Source organism: Aulonocara sp. 'chitande type north' Nkhata Bay, linkage group LG13, assembly GCF_057382095.1.
Source record: "Aulonocara sp. 'chitande type north' Nkhata Bay isolate Kocher_YH1m ecotype deep benthic linkage group LG13, A_spYH_male_GT1.1, whole genome shotgun sequence".
NCBI classification, from domain to species: Eukaryota; Metazoa; Chordata; class Actinopteri; order Cichliformes; family Cichlidae; genus Aulonocara; species Aulonocara sp. 'chitande type north' Nkhata Bay.
The window spans coordinates 32,807,581-32,822,310 of NC_141356.1; the positions used below are offsets into that span (position 1 = coordinate 32,807,581).

The 14,730-nt window shown below is 47.7% G+C and overlaps 1 protein-coding gene across 6 annotated transcripts; it reads left to right on the forward strand.

Annotated features, from left to right (window-relative positions):
- The first annotated feature begins 3,693 nt into the window (after window positions 1–3,693).
- Window positions 3,694–14,156, forward strand: LOC147316512 (uncharacterized). 6 transcript variants are annotated; one of them, XM_086260059.1, is made up of 4 exons: window positions 4,734–4,869; window positions 4,941–5,033; window positions 6,585–7,220; window positions 7,303–14,156. In XM_086260059.1, the coding sequence occupies exons 3-4, from the start codon at window positions 6,643–6,645 to the stop codon at window positions 8,144–8,146; spliced, it is 1,422 nt and encodes a 473-aa protein (XP_086116185.1). In that variant the 5' UTR covers window positions 4,734–4,869; window positions 4,941–5,033; window positions 6,585–6,642; the 3' UTR covers window positions 8,147–14,156. The 6 variants fall into 6 exon arrangements, with proteins under 6 accessions (XP_086116182.1, XP_086116187.1, XP_086116183.1 ...); XM_086260056.1 differs by lacking the exons at window positions 4,734–4,869; window positions 4,941–5,033 and adding an exon at window positions 3,694–3,866; XM_086260061.1 differs by lacking the exons at window positions 4,734–4,869; window positions 4,941–5,033 and adding an exon at window positions 3,983–4,287.
- Window positions 14,157–14,730: the final 574 nt, after the last annotated feature.

Below are 14,730 nucleotides of genomic sequence, written 5' to 3' on the forward strand. Positions count from 1 at the left end.
TATGAAGAATGGAAGTGCAGCCCAATAACAGAAGAAAGCACGTGAGCTCAGAGAACACAATACAAACATCCTTCTCCCTGCAGGTGTTCACTTCCTGGAGTCTTACGTCACAGCAGACTCTGTACTTAAGCAGAAGTACTGATGTAACCGTTGTGTTCCTGCCTATAACACATATGTGGCACACATGTACTACACATTTACAGCATCTAGCAAAAACATCCACAATGATGACAATATCTGAACTAAAAACAGAAACATCAGTGTGGCTAAATATACATTATATGTGTGTTGTACAGTGTTGGGAAAGAAATGACATCAACCTCTCCGATGGGGGAATTGTAGATAGGCCAAAGGGGTACACTGTATTTATAGGGTTGCACCAAAGAAGAAGAAGAAGGATGAGGAGGGGCTCCAACTGATAATGAACATAACTACAGGCTTGAAGGTCCTAAAAGTCAGATATAAACTGGCAAATAAAATTTGTGTAATTATAACAATATGTAATTTATGACCCAGTTACACCAATACTAATTTTAAAGATACTCTGGTAAAACCTGAAGTACTCATTCAACTTCTTTAGTCAAGTAAAAGTTAAAAAGTACCAGCTCTGAAATGTCCTCAGAGTCAGAGTGAGATCCCTGAAGCATGTTTCTAACAGCTATTTTTGAGCAAAACTAGCTAAACCTTGTGCTACTTTACTATAATAAAGTAATATCAATCTATGGCAATACTTTATTTCAGCCTAAATGGCTCAGTGTGAGCAAAGTAAATCACGATAACTTCTAATGTGAGACCCAGCACAGGCTGTGATCAGCTGACCTGCTGCTCTTTGTGGATTTACACAACTTTACACTGTCTTTATACTAGACCGTGTACCGTTGGTATGAAGGTGGAATTCAGTCAGTGAGTCTCTGCTACACTTGATGTAAGCTAGCTGTGACCATGAACCCACAGCCACTGTGCACCATCACGCACTGTTCTTTACTTTAAACCCATCACAGTGCAGCAAACTCACCTGTTTACCCTGCACTAACCTGCAGCCTTTAAATAACACAGTCTGCCTCAGTTTGATTAGCAGCAGCTTTATGAACAAACATAATGTGACGCTACAGATTTAAAACCATGAGGACTTCCACGCAAGCTTTAAATGAGCATCCTTCCTTTAACTCTAAGCTCTCTTTCTCCTCTCCTGTCCTCCTTTCTTATCTGTCTCCATCTCTGAGTGAACGTAGCTCTGTGTCTTTTCTCTCCCTGTCAAATACAGCAGCTGGACCTACAGCTGCAGCACACTGTGAGACAAACTGCACACACAGTTGGTTTGGTGATGTTTGTTGAGCTGATAGAAACGCTGCATTTCAAATTACCTGACACTTAAAACATCACTCTCTGCTTGTCTTCTGTAGTGCTAGTTAGATCCTGAAGTACCGCAGTCACATGAAGTCCGTGAAAATACTTCAAATTCTGCTTAATTACTGAAATGAAGTATTTGTGCTTTGTTAATTCCTGCCTCTGGTGATGTCACACTGTGTCCCTCGCCCTGATCCTGAGGGTCATGCGGGACTCTGACCTCAGACCTGCAGTTTAACTCATGAGGTAAATTTGCAGAGTAACTCTGGATCCTGCAGCAGAGCCGCTGGATTAGGGTGCTTACTTTTTTATTTTATTTGTGTAAATAATAATGGATTAGCCCTGTGTCAGGCTAGTGAATTGTCCAGGGTGTACCTCACGTTTTGCCTTACGGTAGCTGGCATAGGTTCCAGCCCCACCTCCACCCCCTCCACCCTGATAAAGACAAGTGGAAGAGAATGGATGGATGGACATTTAATTAAAGTTAGGACAAGAGACAACATTGTCATCCCCTATGTAGCCGGTGTATCAGAGAAACTCAGGAGAGTTTTCTCCAAGCATGACATCCTGGTGCATTTCAGACCCAGCAACACGCTCAGACAGAAACTGGTTCACCCGAAAGACAAAACGCCAAAACACAAACTTAACAATGTGGTGTATGCTGTACAGTGCAGCGAGGAATGCTCAGACCTCTACATTGGAGAGACCAAACAGCCACTTCACAAGCGCATGGCACAACACAGAAGAGCCACCTCCACAGGACAAGACTCAGCAGTCCATCTGCATCTAAAGGTCAAAGGTCACTCATTCGAGGATGCCAATGTTCACATTTTGGACAGAGAGGACAGATGGTTTGAAAGAGGAGTGAAAGAAGCATCTATGTCCACTGTGAGTGACCATCTTTGAACAGAGGCGGGGTTTACGACACCAACTCTCTGCCATCTATAATCCAGTTTTGAGATCCCTTCCCAGACGCCTTAACGCCCACTCACATCCTGGGCCATCTGACCTCAGGAATTCGCATGATAAGGTGGGGCCAGGTTTCACAATGAACATACCTGAAACTCTGGCTGATTGGGACCCACACCCAGTTTCACACCTTGGCTCAGGCGATTAGAGGATCATCAGGGGTCCTTTTGTCCCTCTGTGGGGGGAAACTCCCACTAGGTTTATATCTGGGACTCTCCACCATTTGACCTTAGAACTGAAGAAGCTTCTCGGATGAGAGGTGAAACGTCTTCAAGCAACTTAAAGAAGTCCAGACGCTTTTCTTTGCAAGCTCCTTTGACTACGATGACCTGGATGACTGAGAACCTTCACAGACATAAAGTTAGGACAGTTAAAATTGAAAACGTGTTAAACATGGACTGCCTCACTAACACTCATTTACAGAATAAAACAAAATAAAAACCTTTTCACTGGTTGTTTTTATCTCAGCTGGAAGAACCTGTGAGCTGGATCTGACACCAAAATTCATTCACAATATGACCGATTTTATTCAACTTCAGTTATAACTGAATTCATTTTTATTTACATACCGCCAAATCATAACAACAGTTGGCTTAAGGCGCTTTATACTGTAGGGTAAAGCCCCTACAATAATACAGAGAAAACAGAGATAACCCCGACAACCAAACAACCCTCCTATTAGCAAGCACTGTGGCGACAGCGGGAAAGAAAAACTCCCTTTTAACAGGGGGAAAACTCTGGGCCTGGTTCTGCTGCGACGGGTTGGGAGTGAGGGGCAAGATACAAGACAAATCTTATGTTTATGTTTATTCTGTTGCCGAGGTGCTCCTGGGCGCTCATCTGAAGCCGAGATTAATCAGGTTTATTGTTTAGAAGAATAGAAGGCCTTTCAGTGTCACTACACACACACACACAATGAGACAGGGTTAGGGGTTACACACAGAGCATCTGCTACTCAGTGCAGACATATGGGGAAACCACAGGGGTTCTGCAGCACTATATACATATGAACAATATATGAATTATTAGCTGGTTAAAGTGCCAAATTATAGGGGGGGACTCTAGAGATGGTCCACATGTACAGCTTTGATTTCCAGTCCAGCGGAGCAGATATCCGAGGAAGATTCACTAAAACTGAGGATTTTCTCACGGAGTTCTGCAGGGCCTTTTTTCTGCTGCACTCACACTCATTGATCATTGGAGCTCACCAGAGAGCGACTGAAATGTCAGAATAAATAAATACATTTTTACGTCACAAACGGGCTTTTCAGTGCTTTACGACATCTCGCGACATTTGTGGACTTTCATTCCGCGGTCCAATCAGAAAGAGGCTGCGCAGGAGCTCCACCAATCAGAGGCCGTAGTGTGTGCTGTGGCTCTGCCGCCTGTGCGCCGCCGCCGCTCATTGAGTGCGGCCGGGCACGCTCCGCCCCGCCGCCGCGCCGCCGCCGCTCTCAGCTGGATGTGACAGAGGCGCGGTCACGGCAGCGACTCACACCCGAACCGAGCCGAACCGACCCGGGAGCAGCAGCACCGCTTCGGTGTCTCACGTAAGTGCTTGTGACGAACGGAACCGCTAGCTAAGGCGGGAAAACACGGACACGTCGCGCGCGGTTTGTCACACAGGCGGTCCATAAATGAACCGGGGCTCAGCGGGAGGCCGGCGGCGGCACGCGGGCCGGAAACGGCCCGAATCCCCGACCGAGAGAGGCCGAGGGTCCGGGAGGAGGAGGAGGAGGAGGGAGAGGAGTGGCACCGCGGGCTCTTCTCCTGCTCTCAGCCCTCCTTCATCCTCCTCCTTCTCAGGACCTTATCTTCATCCTCCCCTGCCTCACGGTGATTATGATGATGATGTCATCATTTTAACGTAATTCTGAAGATGATAATGCAGGCCTGAGGTCACAGATGCTGCAGCGGTTGATCAGTGTGATTGATCACTAATTGATCAGCAGCTTCTGACAGAACATAACGGTAATAATAATAATTATTATTGTTATCATTATCATATATTTTCAGGTTGTTTGTGACTAAAATATGTCAAACTACAATAGTGAAGCCGGTTTAGTTTGGAATTTTCAAAATAAAATTGTTCAGAGATCTATTTAAAAAAAATGAAATTTTGTGTTATTAATAACTCCTATTATTGCTAGACTTTATGTTTTATCTGTAGCTTTAAGGTTTTTCAGAATCATGACTTACAGGCCATTATTAACTTCTCAGCTTGGAATTTTATATTGAAAATTGTTGTTTTTTGTTGTATTTAACATTTTATTTTTTATATCTTATATTACATTATACCTTATAATTTTATTCGTGTTATTTATGTTTATTTTAATTTTGTAATTGTTTTTATGATTTTTTGGTGTTTTTATTATTTGGCTTTGTTTCACTACGCTCTTATTTTGAAGGACAATCCGCCGTACTTCCGTTTCTTCCAAACATTTAATCCTTTCCCACAATGCTCTGTGAGCTCGGAGGCTGCTTCCTGTTTATTGTGGCCGTTTCCCCCGGTGATTCCGACGTTTAACGTCGCTCTCCTGTAGCCAAAGCTCGGTGAGTTACCGGATTCCGGTCCCTTTTACCGGCGGCTCCGTGTCGTTTATCCCGCTCTCTTATTTTGACAGCGGATAAAATCCCCCTGCTTCCTCATCAGTGACAGCGAGCCTGACCGAACCGGAACTCCACTCAGAAAACCGTCGATTTTTCAACCACTCGAGGTGCGACGTAGAGAAAATGTTTTTTTTTTATCACTTAAAAAATTTTCTGCATTTTAGTCGGTGTTTGATCAAATTCGGCATTTGGATAACTGAACAATAAGCTGTAAGTGCTGATGAACCGGGTGTCTTTAATAATGGATGCCCTGCTGGCAGCCGCCCTCCGCGGGCTGCTACTGGGAAATAACCGCTGGGATTGCTGAAAATGGCTCATATGTCTGCTCATATGTAATGTGAAAGAAACGTTAACGGTTTTATTCCACGTATAATCGATGTTTCGTTGATTGAAGAAGCGTTTTCGGTGGAAAAATTCGCCTGGCGCCTTTGCTCAGGTCGCGGCGCGCTGCGCGACCTTAAAACCGCGGAATTGTGAACGGAGTTCGGCGCGGCGGAATTCCGCGTTAAAGCGGAACGGCCGCCGGGTTTAAGTTGTCAGGTCAAACCGGCGGTGGCCACGTGACCCACTGACACTCCCAGGCTGGAGTTTAGGATGCCGAGGCAGGTTCAGAGGTCATTTGTTATTTACAGTAACGTCACGAAGGGCTAACCCTATCTGTCGTTAGGCTCAAACTGAAAGTCAAATTAGGAACAAAAGACGTCACACTGTGTGCGTGCGTGCGCGGAGGTGACAGACACCTGAGGCGCACCTGTTGACCCCCCCCCCTCCCTCCTCCCCTGGGTCTGCAGGTACAGGTTTTAGGATCCTAAACTCCAATTCCAATTAAAAGTTGCCTAATTTAAGGTCCAATGACATCTGTGCAGCTCTGGGTAACTCCTGCTTGTCTTCCAATGTCACCTCACCGTGACGCCGCTCGTTAACAAAGGATTTTATGCTGAAGAAGAAGAACACGAGAACCTGACCTTAGGATGAGGGAACAGGAACAGATGACTTGTTTCTTGGTTTAGCGCGTTTGGTGGTTTTTTACTCAATCGTCTGGTGTCCATGTTATTGATCACTGGCGCATCCATTCATCGATAATCGACTCCTTTGAATCTCTTCCTGTTTCTTGTTGTTTCTGTCAGATGTGACTGACCGCTCTCTGAGTGATCTGATTGGTGGAAGTTCTCATTGGTGGGCTGTGGTTTAGCTTCAAATTGAATGCTGTTGGAGAGCCGATCTGTACCTGTACAGATGTGCAGAGTTAACACCGTGCCTTATTTTTGTGGATAATTTATGCGTTCAGCTCCATGTTTGCAGATTCCTGCTTCGCGTGCAGCTTCTGACTTCCAGTCCACACTCCTTACGTCCACCGTCTCCCAGTCAGCAGCTCGCTTTTCTAGTTTCAGTGATGTGAACGTGGCGCCTTGCTGTTTTACTGCCCTCTTGAGGCCTTGAAGAGAAATAAAATAATAAATACAAGATAAATGAATACATTTATTTATACATTACACATAAGATGTAATGTATAAATAAATGTGTTACACATAATAAAAACATTTAAACCAAATTAATCTCATAAACTAAGTGTGGCGATAGTCAGGTCGTCGTACTCAGGTGTTTATTTAACCAATCACTTTGCAGCTTCACTAATCCATTTTCCCTGCCCCTTTCAGATCTGCAGCTGCTCCTCAGAAGTTCTTCTTCACCTCTTCGCTCCGGGTTCGCTTGTTCATGATGGAGGACTCGGAGGCGGAGCTGGCAGTGTCGGAGCCTGACGCCCTGGGTGCTGACTTCATTACGGTGGAGTTGGACACGCAGCCCATCGAGTACGTAGTGAAGTGGGCAGAGGTTGGCTCAAAGTTCACCATTTCCTGCGTGAAGAAGGACTCGGACGACCCGTCGGACCTGACCGCCGACCAGCTGAAGATCGAGGCGGATGAGGCGTTTTTTGCCCCGTATGAGGAGGTGTACCCTTGTGAGGTGACGGAGCAGAGCGTGGAAATAAAGACGGACTCTGACGAGGAGGATGAGGGTGTGGAGGAGCACGAGGTGCTGGTGGAGGCGGGCAGCAGCCAGTTGGATGGCGAGGCCGATTCGGACCAGGACAACTATGAGCCCGATGAGCGGCAGTTCCGCTGCAGCTACTGTGGGAAGTGCTACAGCCACGCCTCCAGCCTGTATCGCCACCAGCAGACGCACACGGGCAAGAGCTCGGGAGCCGCACCCCTCGCCAAGCGAGCACTGGAGCCGACGCACCAGGACGCACGCTACACCTGCCCCCACTGCGGCATGAGCTTCAAAGGAAGCAGGTTTGTCTCCGGTCTCTCCGAGCTTGACGTGTTTTCCTGTTCTCTTGTGTGATGTCACTTCCTGTTTTCCGTTCTCTGACAGGATGCTGGGCAGCCACCTGCGGCTGCACGGGAAGCGGAGGATCCACCCCTGCAACATCTGTGGAAAGGAGTTCAACCACAGTTCCAGCCTGTCTCGCCACCGCCTCATCCACAAGAAGGGCAAAGGCATCCCAAAGGACGCCGCCATTGGTGCAAATGTGGCAGCCCTGCGGCACTCACTGAAGGCCGGTGCCAAGAACCGGAAGACCAAGCGGCAGCAGCACGTGGCGACTGCCGTCATCCAGGGTGGAGATAAGTTCTACGCCTGCCCACAGTGTGACATGACGTTCCGGACGTCCACGCAGCTGTCGAAGCATCAGGTGACGCACGTGAAGGAGCTGCTGGACAACTACACGCCGGGCAAGGAGAACCTCGTCGAGACCTCGTCTGACCTTAAGATCCGCCTCAAGCTCTGCTCCCGCGACAAACCCAACTTCTACACACTGTGCAAGAAGAACCGCCGCCGCCGGGCCGGACGGGCCGCCAAGCGGGGCCAGACCTCTTCCGAGGATGAGGACGCCCCAGGCGGAGGGCGCCATGTCTGTGGCCAGTGCGGGAAGCAGTTCAGCCATGCCTCCAGCCTGGCACGACACCAACTGACCCACCGGGCGGCTGACGGCGACGGGCGCGGGAAGCTTCAGCAGCACCCGAAGACTGGGCTCCCCGCCAAGAACAAGACGTACACGTGCGCAGCGTGCAACAAGACCTTCATGCACTCATCCAGCTTCTCGCGCCACAAGAAGGCCCACATGGAGGAAGAGCAGCGTGCCCGCGCTGCCGCTGCCAAGCGCCGGAAGAGGCCCGTACTGGATGAGACGGCGCCGCTCGAGTCCGACTCAGAGTGAAGGTGTTGGTCCGGGACCAGTTCTGGAAGGTTCTGATTGGAAGCGTTCTGGACCAGTTCTCCTCCAGTTCTGGACCCGTTGGGACAGATTCTGGTTGTCTGGGTTTCACGAACTGTTGGTTCTTCTCTGGTGTAGATAGCAGCAGGTTATCCACTTGTGGCCGCACGGTGGGAGGCCCTCCGCCGGCACACATATCCATATATGGTCAAAACCGACCGTTAGCTAAACGCTCTTACAAATGGATTAGATTCACCTGCCCCGCCCCTGCCCCGCCCCCTGCACCTGTCTGTCCGCAGTCAAGCAGACTCTTCATCCTGCCTACTCCACAGTCCTGTTTCCTATAGGCCACCTGGAGCAGAGAGGCTAGAGTCATGCAGAGCAGCATGGGAGTCCTGACATAATCATACCTGCAGGTTCAATTTCCAAACTGTTAGTGATCAATCATTCTGATCAATCAGAGCCGATCGGTTGTTTTGGTCATCCATCAGACTGTATTCACCACCTTTGATCTCCACACACGGCCAACAAACAGATTATTGATCAGTGAAGGTGGTTCGTCCGATCAGAAGTTTTCTAAATTGATCTTAAGCCGATTGAATAATCAATGATTATTTTTCTCTTCCGATCATAATATTGGAGCTTGGATTAATCGGTAATCAACTCCTCGCTTACTTCCTGCGTCTCCTCTGATGCATTTTCTGCCTCTGTTCATCTCCATCGTTGTTCCCTTACTGTCAGACAGCCCCACCCAATCCCCTTTGAGTAACCTGATTGGCTGAGGTTCTTCCTAGCGCTGCATTCTGATTGGTCTGCTGCGTTTCACCTTCCACACTTTTTTTTTTTCCTTCATTTTAGCACGTAACCCCCAACTGGTCAGTCATGTTTGCTGGTGTCAGAGGTCGAAGGTCAGACTGTACTACTTATTTGTGAATTTGATGTAATATAGAACCCATATTTAAACTTTACCACAAACAATTTGAAGTAGCCCTGCCCATCGCTATCCTGTAGCTTCATCTTCATCATCAACACCAGGAAATGGTTTTCAAAGTAAAAGTCTCCAAATCAGTTTGGTTTGTTCCTGACTTCCACCCAGTCAGCTGTTTTCAGGAAGTTGGTGACACATAAACGCAGATGGTGATCCTCCAAGATGCTTCAAGTAAAATCAGACCTGCACACTCAGACGGACCTGTCCACATTCTCGACCTGAACTCAGAGATTGAGAGCAGTTGATTGGAAGCAGAGAAACGATTCTTAACCTTGCGCAGACGTCAAAGATCAGATCTCAGGTTTCAGCTCTGCCCAGAGCGCCTGAAGATCGGAACCACGTCTGAACACGAAGCGTTTTGGCCGCCAGAGCGTGCTCGGAGCAGGTCACCTGAACTCTGAGGCTGATGGTCAGGTGACCTCTGCTGATCTCAGGTGTGCAGAGGCAAAATCCAAAAACTAAAATTCAGATATGGAAGAATAATGAACGAATGTGAAGGTTGAGAGTTTTTGTTGGTCGGCGCTTGAACTGATCAATCCGATCAGTCTTTGATTGCTCAGAGTATCTGAAACAACCATCTGCTTTAGTGTCACTGACGGTCTGAAGCTGTTGGTCAAATCTGGTTCGCTCAGCCGGAGGAGAGTCCCTGTGACCAATCGGAGGAGACGTCCGGTTGGGCTGGTTTGTATTTCTGATTTTGGACTTGAGTTGACGTCTTACCGATGTGGTTCATTGATCAGATCAGTCCGATCTGAGGTGGACTGATCAGAGCATCCGGTCTGATCGGAAGTAGGCGGATTGGTCTGATTAGCAAAAGGAAAAAGAGTTTGAGTGTAAAAAAAAAAAAAATTTCCCAAACTTACTGGTGAATCTGAGACTCGGTGATCAGTGGGACTGATCGATCTAAGATGCTTTAAAAAAAAAAAAAAAAAAAATCCTGCAGATGTTTGTTTTATTCATCAGGATTCTGATGGACTCTCCAAAATAAAAGCCTGTGGAGTGCGCCTGACCCCCCCCCCCCACACACACACACACATTCTGTTTCCTGCTTATTGACACTTTGAGACTTTTACTGTTTGAATCGATTGGATTTAATTTAATTCTGATCTATTTATGAGTGTGTGCAGGCGGCGGTGGCGTTCTGTAGAAAACAAGGCTCCTCCCCCGCCCCGTCCGCCTCCATGTTCTGGTTTGTTTTGGGGCTTGAAGCCGCCGTTTTCCTCTGTCCGCGGTGCTCTTAGATCCATGTTGTGTTGGTTTGTTGGGTTTGCAGCGCCGCCTGCTGATAGGTCGTTCATTGTGTCGTGTTTGCTGATAGAATAAACCAGTTGACATGTTTGTCTTGCGTTTTGTAATAAACCTTTGAAAGAACCTTCCTGAGTGTTTAAATAAACTCACCTGTCACCGTTACCATGGTAACCACGGCTCATCAGGATAAAGCTTTGGTAAACTGACCGGCTGTTCTATAGCGCTGAGCACTCGCTCATTCACACCAGCGTGCAGGTGGGGATCAAACCACCAACCTTCCACTTAGCAGGTGACCTGCTCCACCACCCGAGCTGCAGCCAACGCAACAGTCGGCGATCACTGATCTGATGTCAACACTAGGAGAGGACTTCCTGAAGGTCTGACCTTTCACCTGCTGATCTGGATCTTCTTCATGAACACCTGGAACAACGGCTCGGTGACATCATCAGAGCTCGTCGGGTGAGCGTTCCCCAGGTTCTGCTTCGGTCTGACGCTCGTCACACAGTGACAGGACAGTGTTAATCATTTCTGTCTGCTCTTGATCAGTTTGTTCAGACCCAAAACAAGTATACAAAAACATCTGGCCAGTCAGATCGCTGCATTTGGCACCAACTGAATATCCAGAACTGAATATCCAATGAGATTGAAATGGTAAAATTTTTGCAGCTGGGTCAGTCGGCTCTGATCGCGCTGACTTCCCAAAACACAGTCGAAAGCTTCAATGTCACAATGGAACCTGGAAATCCCACTGCCTGCTCCGCAGACTCCGCGGGACTCATCGGGACAGCTCGTCATTGCTTCATGTTTTTGGAGGACGCGTTCACAGAAACGTATTTGCTTTGAGTATACGCTGCACCACAAGCTCGATATAAAAAGTCCTTTATTTTACAAAGGTGTCCTGACACGCTCCTCGACTGTGCAGAAGGACAGAGAACATTATATGCAGTGAGTGAACTGATTTAAATAAAACAAGCAGGATGATGGCTGTGACGGGGTCATGTACAGGAACTGGGATGTCTGTAAAACTTAATAAGAGATATATACCGTCCTTCACAAGGATGTGCAAGGTCAGTGAGCACCTGGGGGGCTGGTTATTTACAGTTACCACCTTTAGTGAGTGTGCACGTAGCTGTGCTGCACCAGAAACCTGGTTATGTATCTCATCATCATCACTGTTTATAAAAATAATCATATGCATTTATTATTGATATTTGATTTCTGCGAGTGCTTCGCGTCTCTGAGAGTGAATGTGTACTAGCTTCATGTGCTTCTCAGTTTTAGACGAGACCTAAAATAAAACAGAGATATTTGAACCCAGCTATAAATTAGGGTCCGGCCTACTCTTAAAGAAAGATCCAGGAGTTCCTGGTTGTGGATCCAGATGTCAGTGTGACGATCTCAGAGTGTCGTGGAGCTCCTTCGTGCTGGAAACGCTCGGATTGTCCCTGAACTTCTCCTGAGTCTGATAGAGAAGCAGGTGTGGGTGTAACCCGGCAGACTCCACCTCAGCATCAAAGCTGAGAAACCCTTCCTGTTACCTGTGGTGACCTTCGTAATGGTCTGGGCAGCTCACCTTCAACATCAGACGTGCTCACACCTGCCTCGGCTTCAGCAGCTTGAGCTCCTCTCAGAGGAGACACCTACTCCAATTGGCGAGGAGTACCTCCCCCCAGCAGACCATCTCGCTCAGGTTTCTCAGGGTTCTGTTCAGGCTGACCTCTGACCTGCACCTGAGGTCAGTTTGAGTTGATTGTAAATCAATAACGTGCGTGATCTAAGCTCTGTCACGACTCCACCAGCTGCAGGTCGGTTTATTCTGCATTATGAGGGAGCGAGATGACTCAGTCACGTTCCTCCAGATTAAAATGGGCGTTCTGCTCTGTGTTTACCTGTTGCCATGGTGAATCACTGAAAACTCGCTGTGAGCATGCTCAGAGCCCACCGAGCTCTCCTTGGCATTTCTGGAAGTTCTTAGTTTATTAAACCTGATCCAGATGTTCAAATGAAGCGGCCACTGCAGGGCAGTAGACATCCAGCAGGACTTTGAGCTGCTCACAGTGAACACAAGAGGAAGAGAGCAGAGCTCTCCAGTGGTCAGACTGTGCAACTGCAGCTGCTCAGGTACACTTTAAAAATGAAAATATAGAAAAATAAAAATGTTTAAATATTTAAAAATATAAAAAATAGATGTTTGTGTCAGAGGAAACCAAAGGAGATGATCTCAAACTGCTTTCAGACAACAAGAAGAAGCTGAAGCAGGAAGGTGATGTGCAGGTGAGCAGCCGGTCCGAGTGTCCTGGTGTCTGTGAAGGTCGTGTTTATTCTGGCAGATGTTTGATCACCTGCAGACGTGACTTGGCGTCTCTTTACCGTCAGGCGAGCTGGTTTTGGAGGCAGTTTCTGACACCTCGCCCTCTTATCCCGAAACAAATGGCCTGGTTGGAAAATTAAACCACACAGTCCAGAGGTGCAGTACTGCCATTTGTATTGAGTTTTGTGATTACTTCACAAAACAGCATATTTCAGATATTTGTCTAATGCATATTCAACCACTGTTGTTGGCCCCACCGTGTTTGACCTCCGCACTAAGACATGACACTTCGTAAATGTTCTTGTTTGGCAGAGAGGCAAGGTATTAGTCACAGATCCCAAAACAACTGCCATGTAGGAGGCACAACAGGTTTGCAGCCAGTTTCAGCTACTCTGTGTTATTCTAGTCCAATAAGCAATGGAGAGGTTTGTGAGGGTCCAACTGGTCACCTTGTAGGAAGGTTGTAATATTTGTACTTAGGAGATTCATAGTTACATTAAAACACTGCGTGTGGTCTTCGCCCTGCAGCTGGATCTGCTGAGCAGCCTGTGAGAAGTCGTGGTCCCTCTGACCTGCCATTTCTACCCCTCCCTCCTCTGTCTATGTCACATTTCATTTGTCACATACACAATCACACACAGTACGACATGCAGTGAAATGCTTATTGCTGTGCAATTCTGACCGTTAAAAATACAAGAAGAACCTAAAATTAAAAAGATGTGCTGCTTTGACAGCAAACAGTTGAAAACAGCTGCGGGTGCATTACTGAAGTGCTTTATTTTGTTATTAAATTCATGTGAGGTGGTGTGTAGAGAGTCCAGTCCTACGCCTGGTTCAGGGCCCTAAAGCCTGGGGGAGAAGCTCCTCCTCGGTGTCTCTGTGTCGGCCTTTTGGGAGCGGAGGCGCTTCCGTGACCCCAACAGTGAGGAGAGTCTTGTCGGGCTGGGAGGGATCTTCCTGGCTTTGGTGCTGCACCGCTCTGTGTATACAAGGGGTATCGAGCTCCAGGCCTCGAGGGCCGGTGTCCTGCACGTTTTAGATAACACCCTGGGTCAACACACCTGAATCAAATGATTAGTTCACTAGCAGGCCTCTGGAGAACTGCAAGACATGTTGAGGAGGTCATTTAGCCATTTAAATCAGCTGTGTTGGATCAAGGATGCATCTGAAACCTGCAGGACACCGGCCCTCGAGGCCTGGAGTTTGACACCTGTGGTGTAAACAGACCAGGATGGTCTCTGGGCTGTGACTTAAAGACAGTTTAGTTTTTGGAGGATACTTGCCTGTGTTCGCCTATCTGTCCAGGAAACCTGTGGAGCAGTTTTGGAAACATTTCGGGAGACGCTGTGGAGAGAGGCTGGGTGTTGGATTGCTGCACTGGGAGCTGGGATTAACACCGCTGTGGACATCATGTTTGGGTACTATTATTACGTCTTGCTCACCTGTAAATAAACTCACTGTCTTTGTGACTGAGTCCTGTTTTTCTGCCTGTCGGTAAACCTGACAGAGAGTCCTTGTAAGCAATCTTCAGACACGACCGTGGGACTTGGCGCTCCTCTCTGCCTGGGTGGAACTCATTATGGATTCCTGCCTTTGGCCCACGCACCTGCTCGTAATCTGTTCACCTGCTGCTCATTATCTCTGCGTTCCTGTCACTTCTTAAGGTGACAGATCGGTGCTACTCCCTCCCTCAGTCATGTCTCCCTGTCAAGTCCGCATCTCTGTGTTGGGTTTCCTGTTTTACTTTGACAGTCTGTGACCTGTGTTGGGTTTCCTGTTTTACTTTGACAGTCTGTGACCTGTGTTGGGTTTCCTGTTTTACTTTGACAGTCCTTATCTCTGTGTTAGGTTTCCTGTTTTACTTTGACAGTCGTAAGCTATGTCCCAAAACGTCAGCTGCATCCTCCTGAGAACCCGGCCTTCGCAGTCTACGTGGGCCGGGTCCTTCGAAGACCGAAATGGCCGGAAGTGCGAGGCTGTGAAATGTGATGGTCTCACTTTCAGATTTGCGTCACCGCTGTGTAGGTGGAGTTTAATAAA

Bases quoted from the DNA above. Each gene is read 5' to 3' on its own strand.
- LOC147316512 (XM_086260056.1), top strand. From the start codon at position 6,643: ATGATGGAGGACTCGGAGGCGGAGCTGGCAGTGTCGGAGCCTGACGCC. The intron at 7,221-7,302 runs GTTTGTCTCCGG...GTTCTCTGACAG, and splicing joins ATGAGCTTCAAAGGAAGCAG to GATGCTGGGCAGCCACCTGC.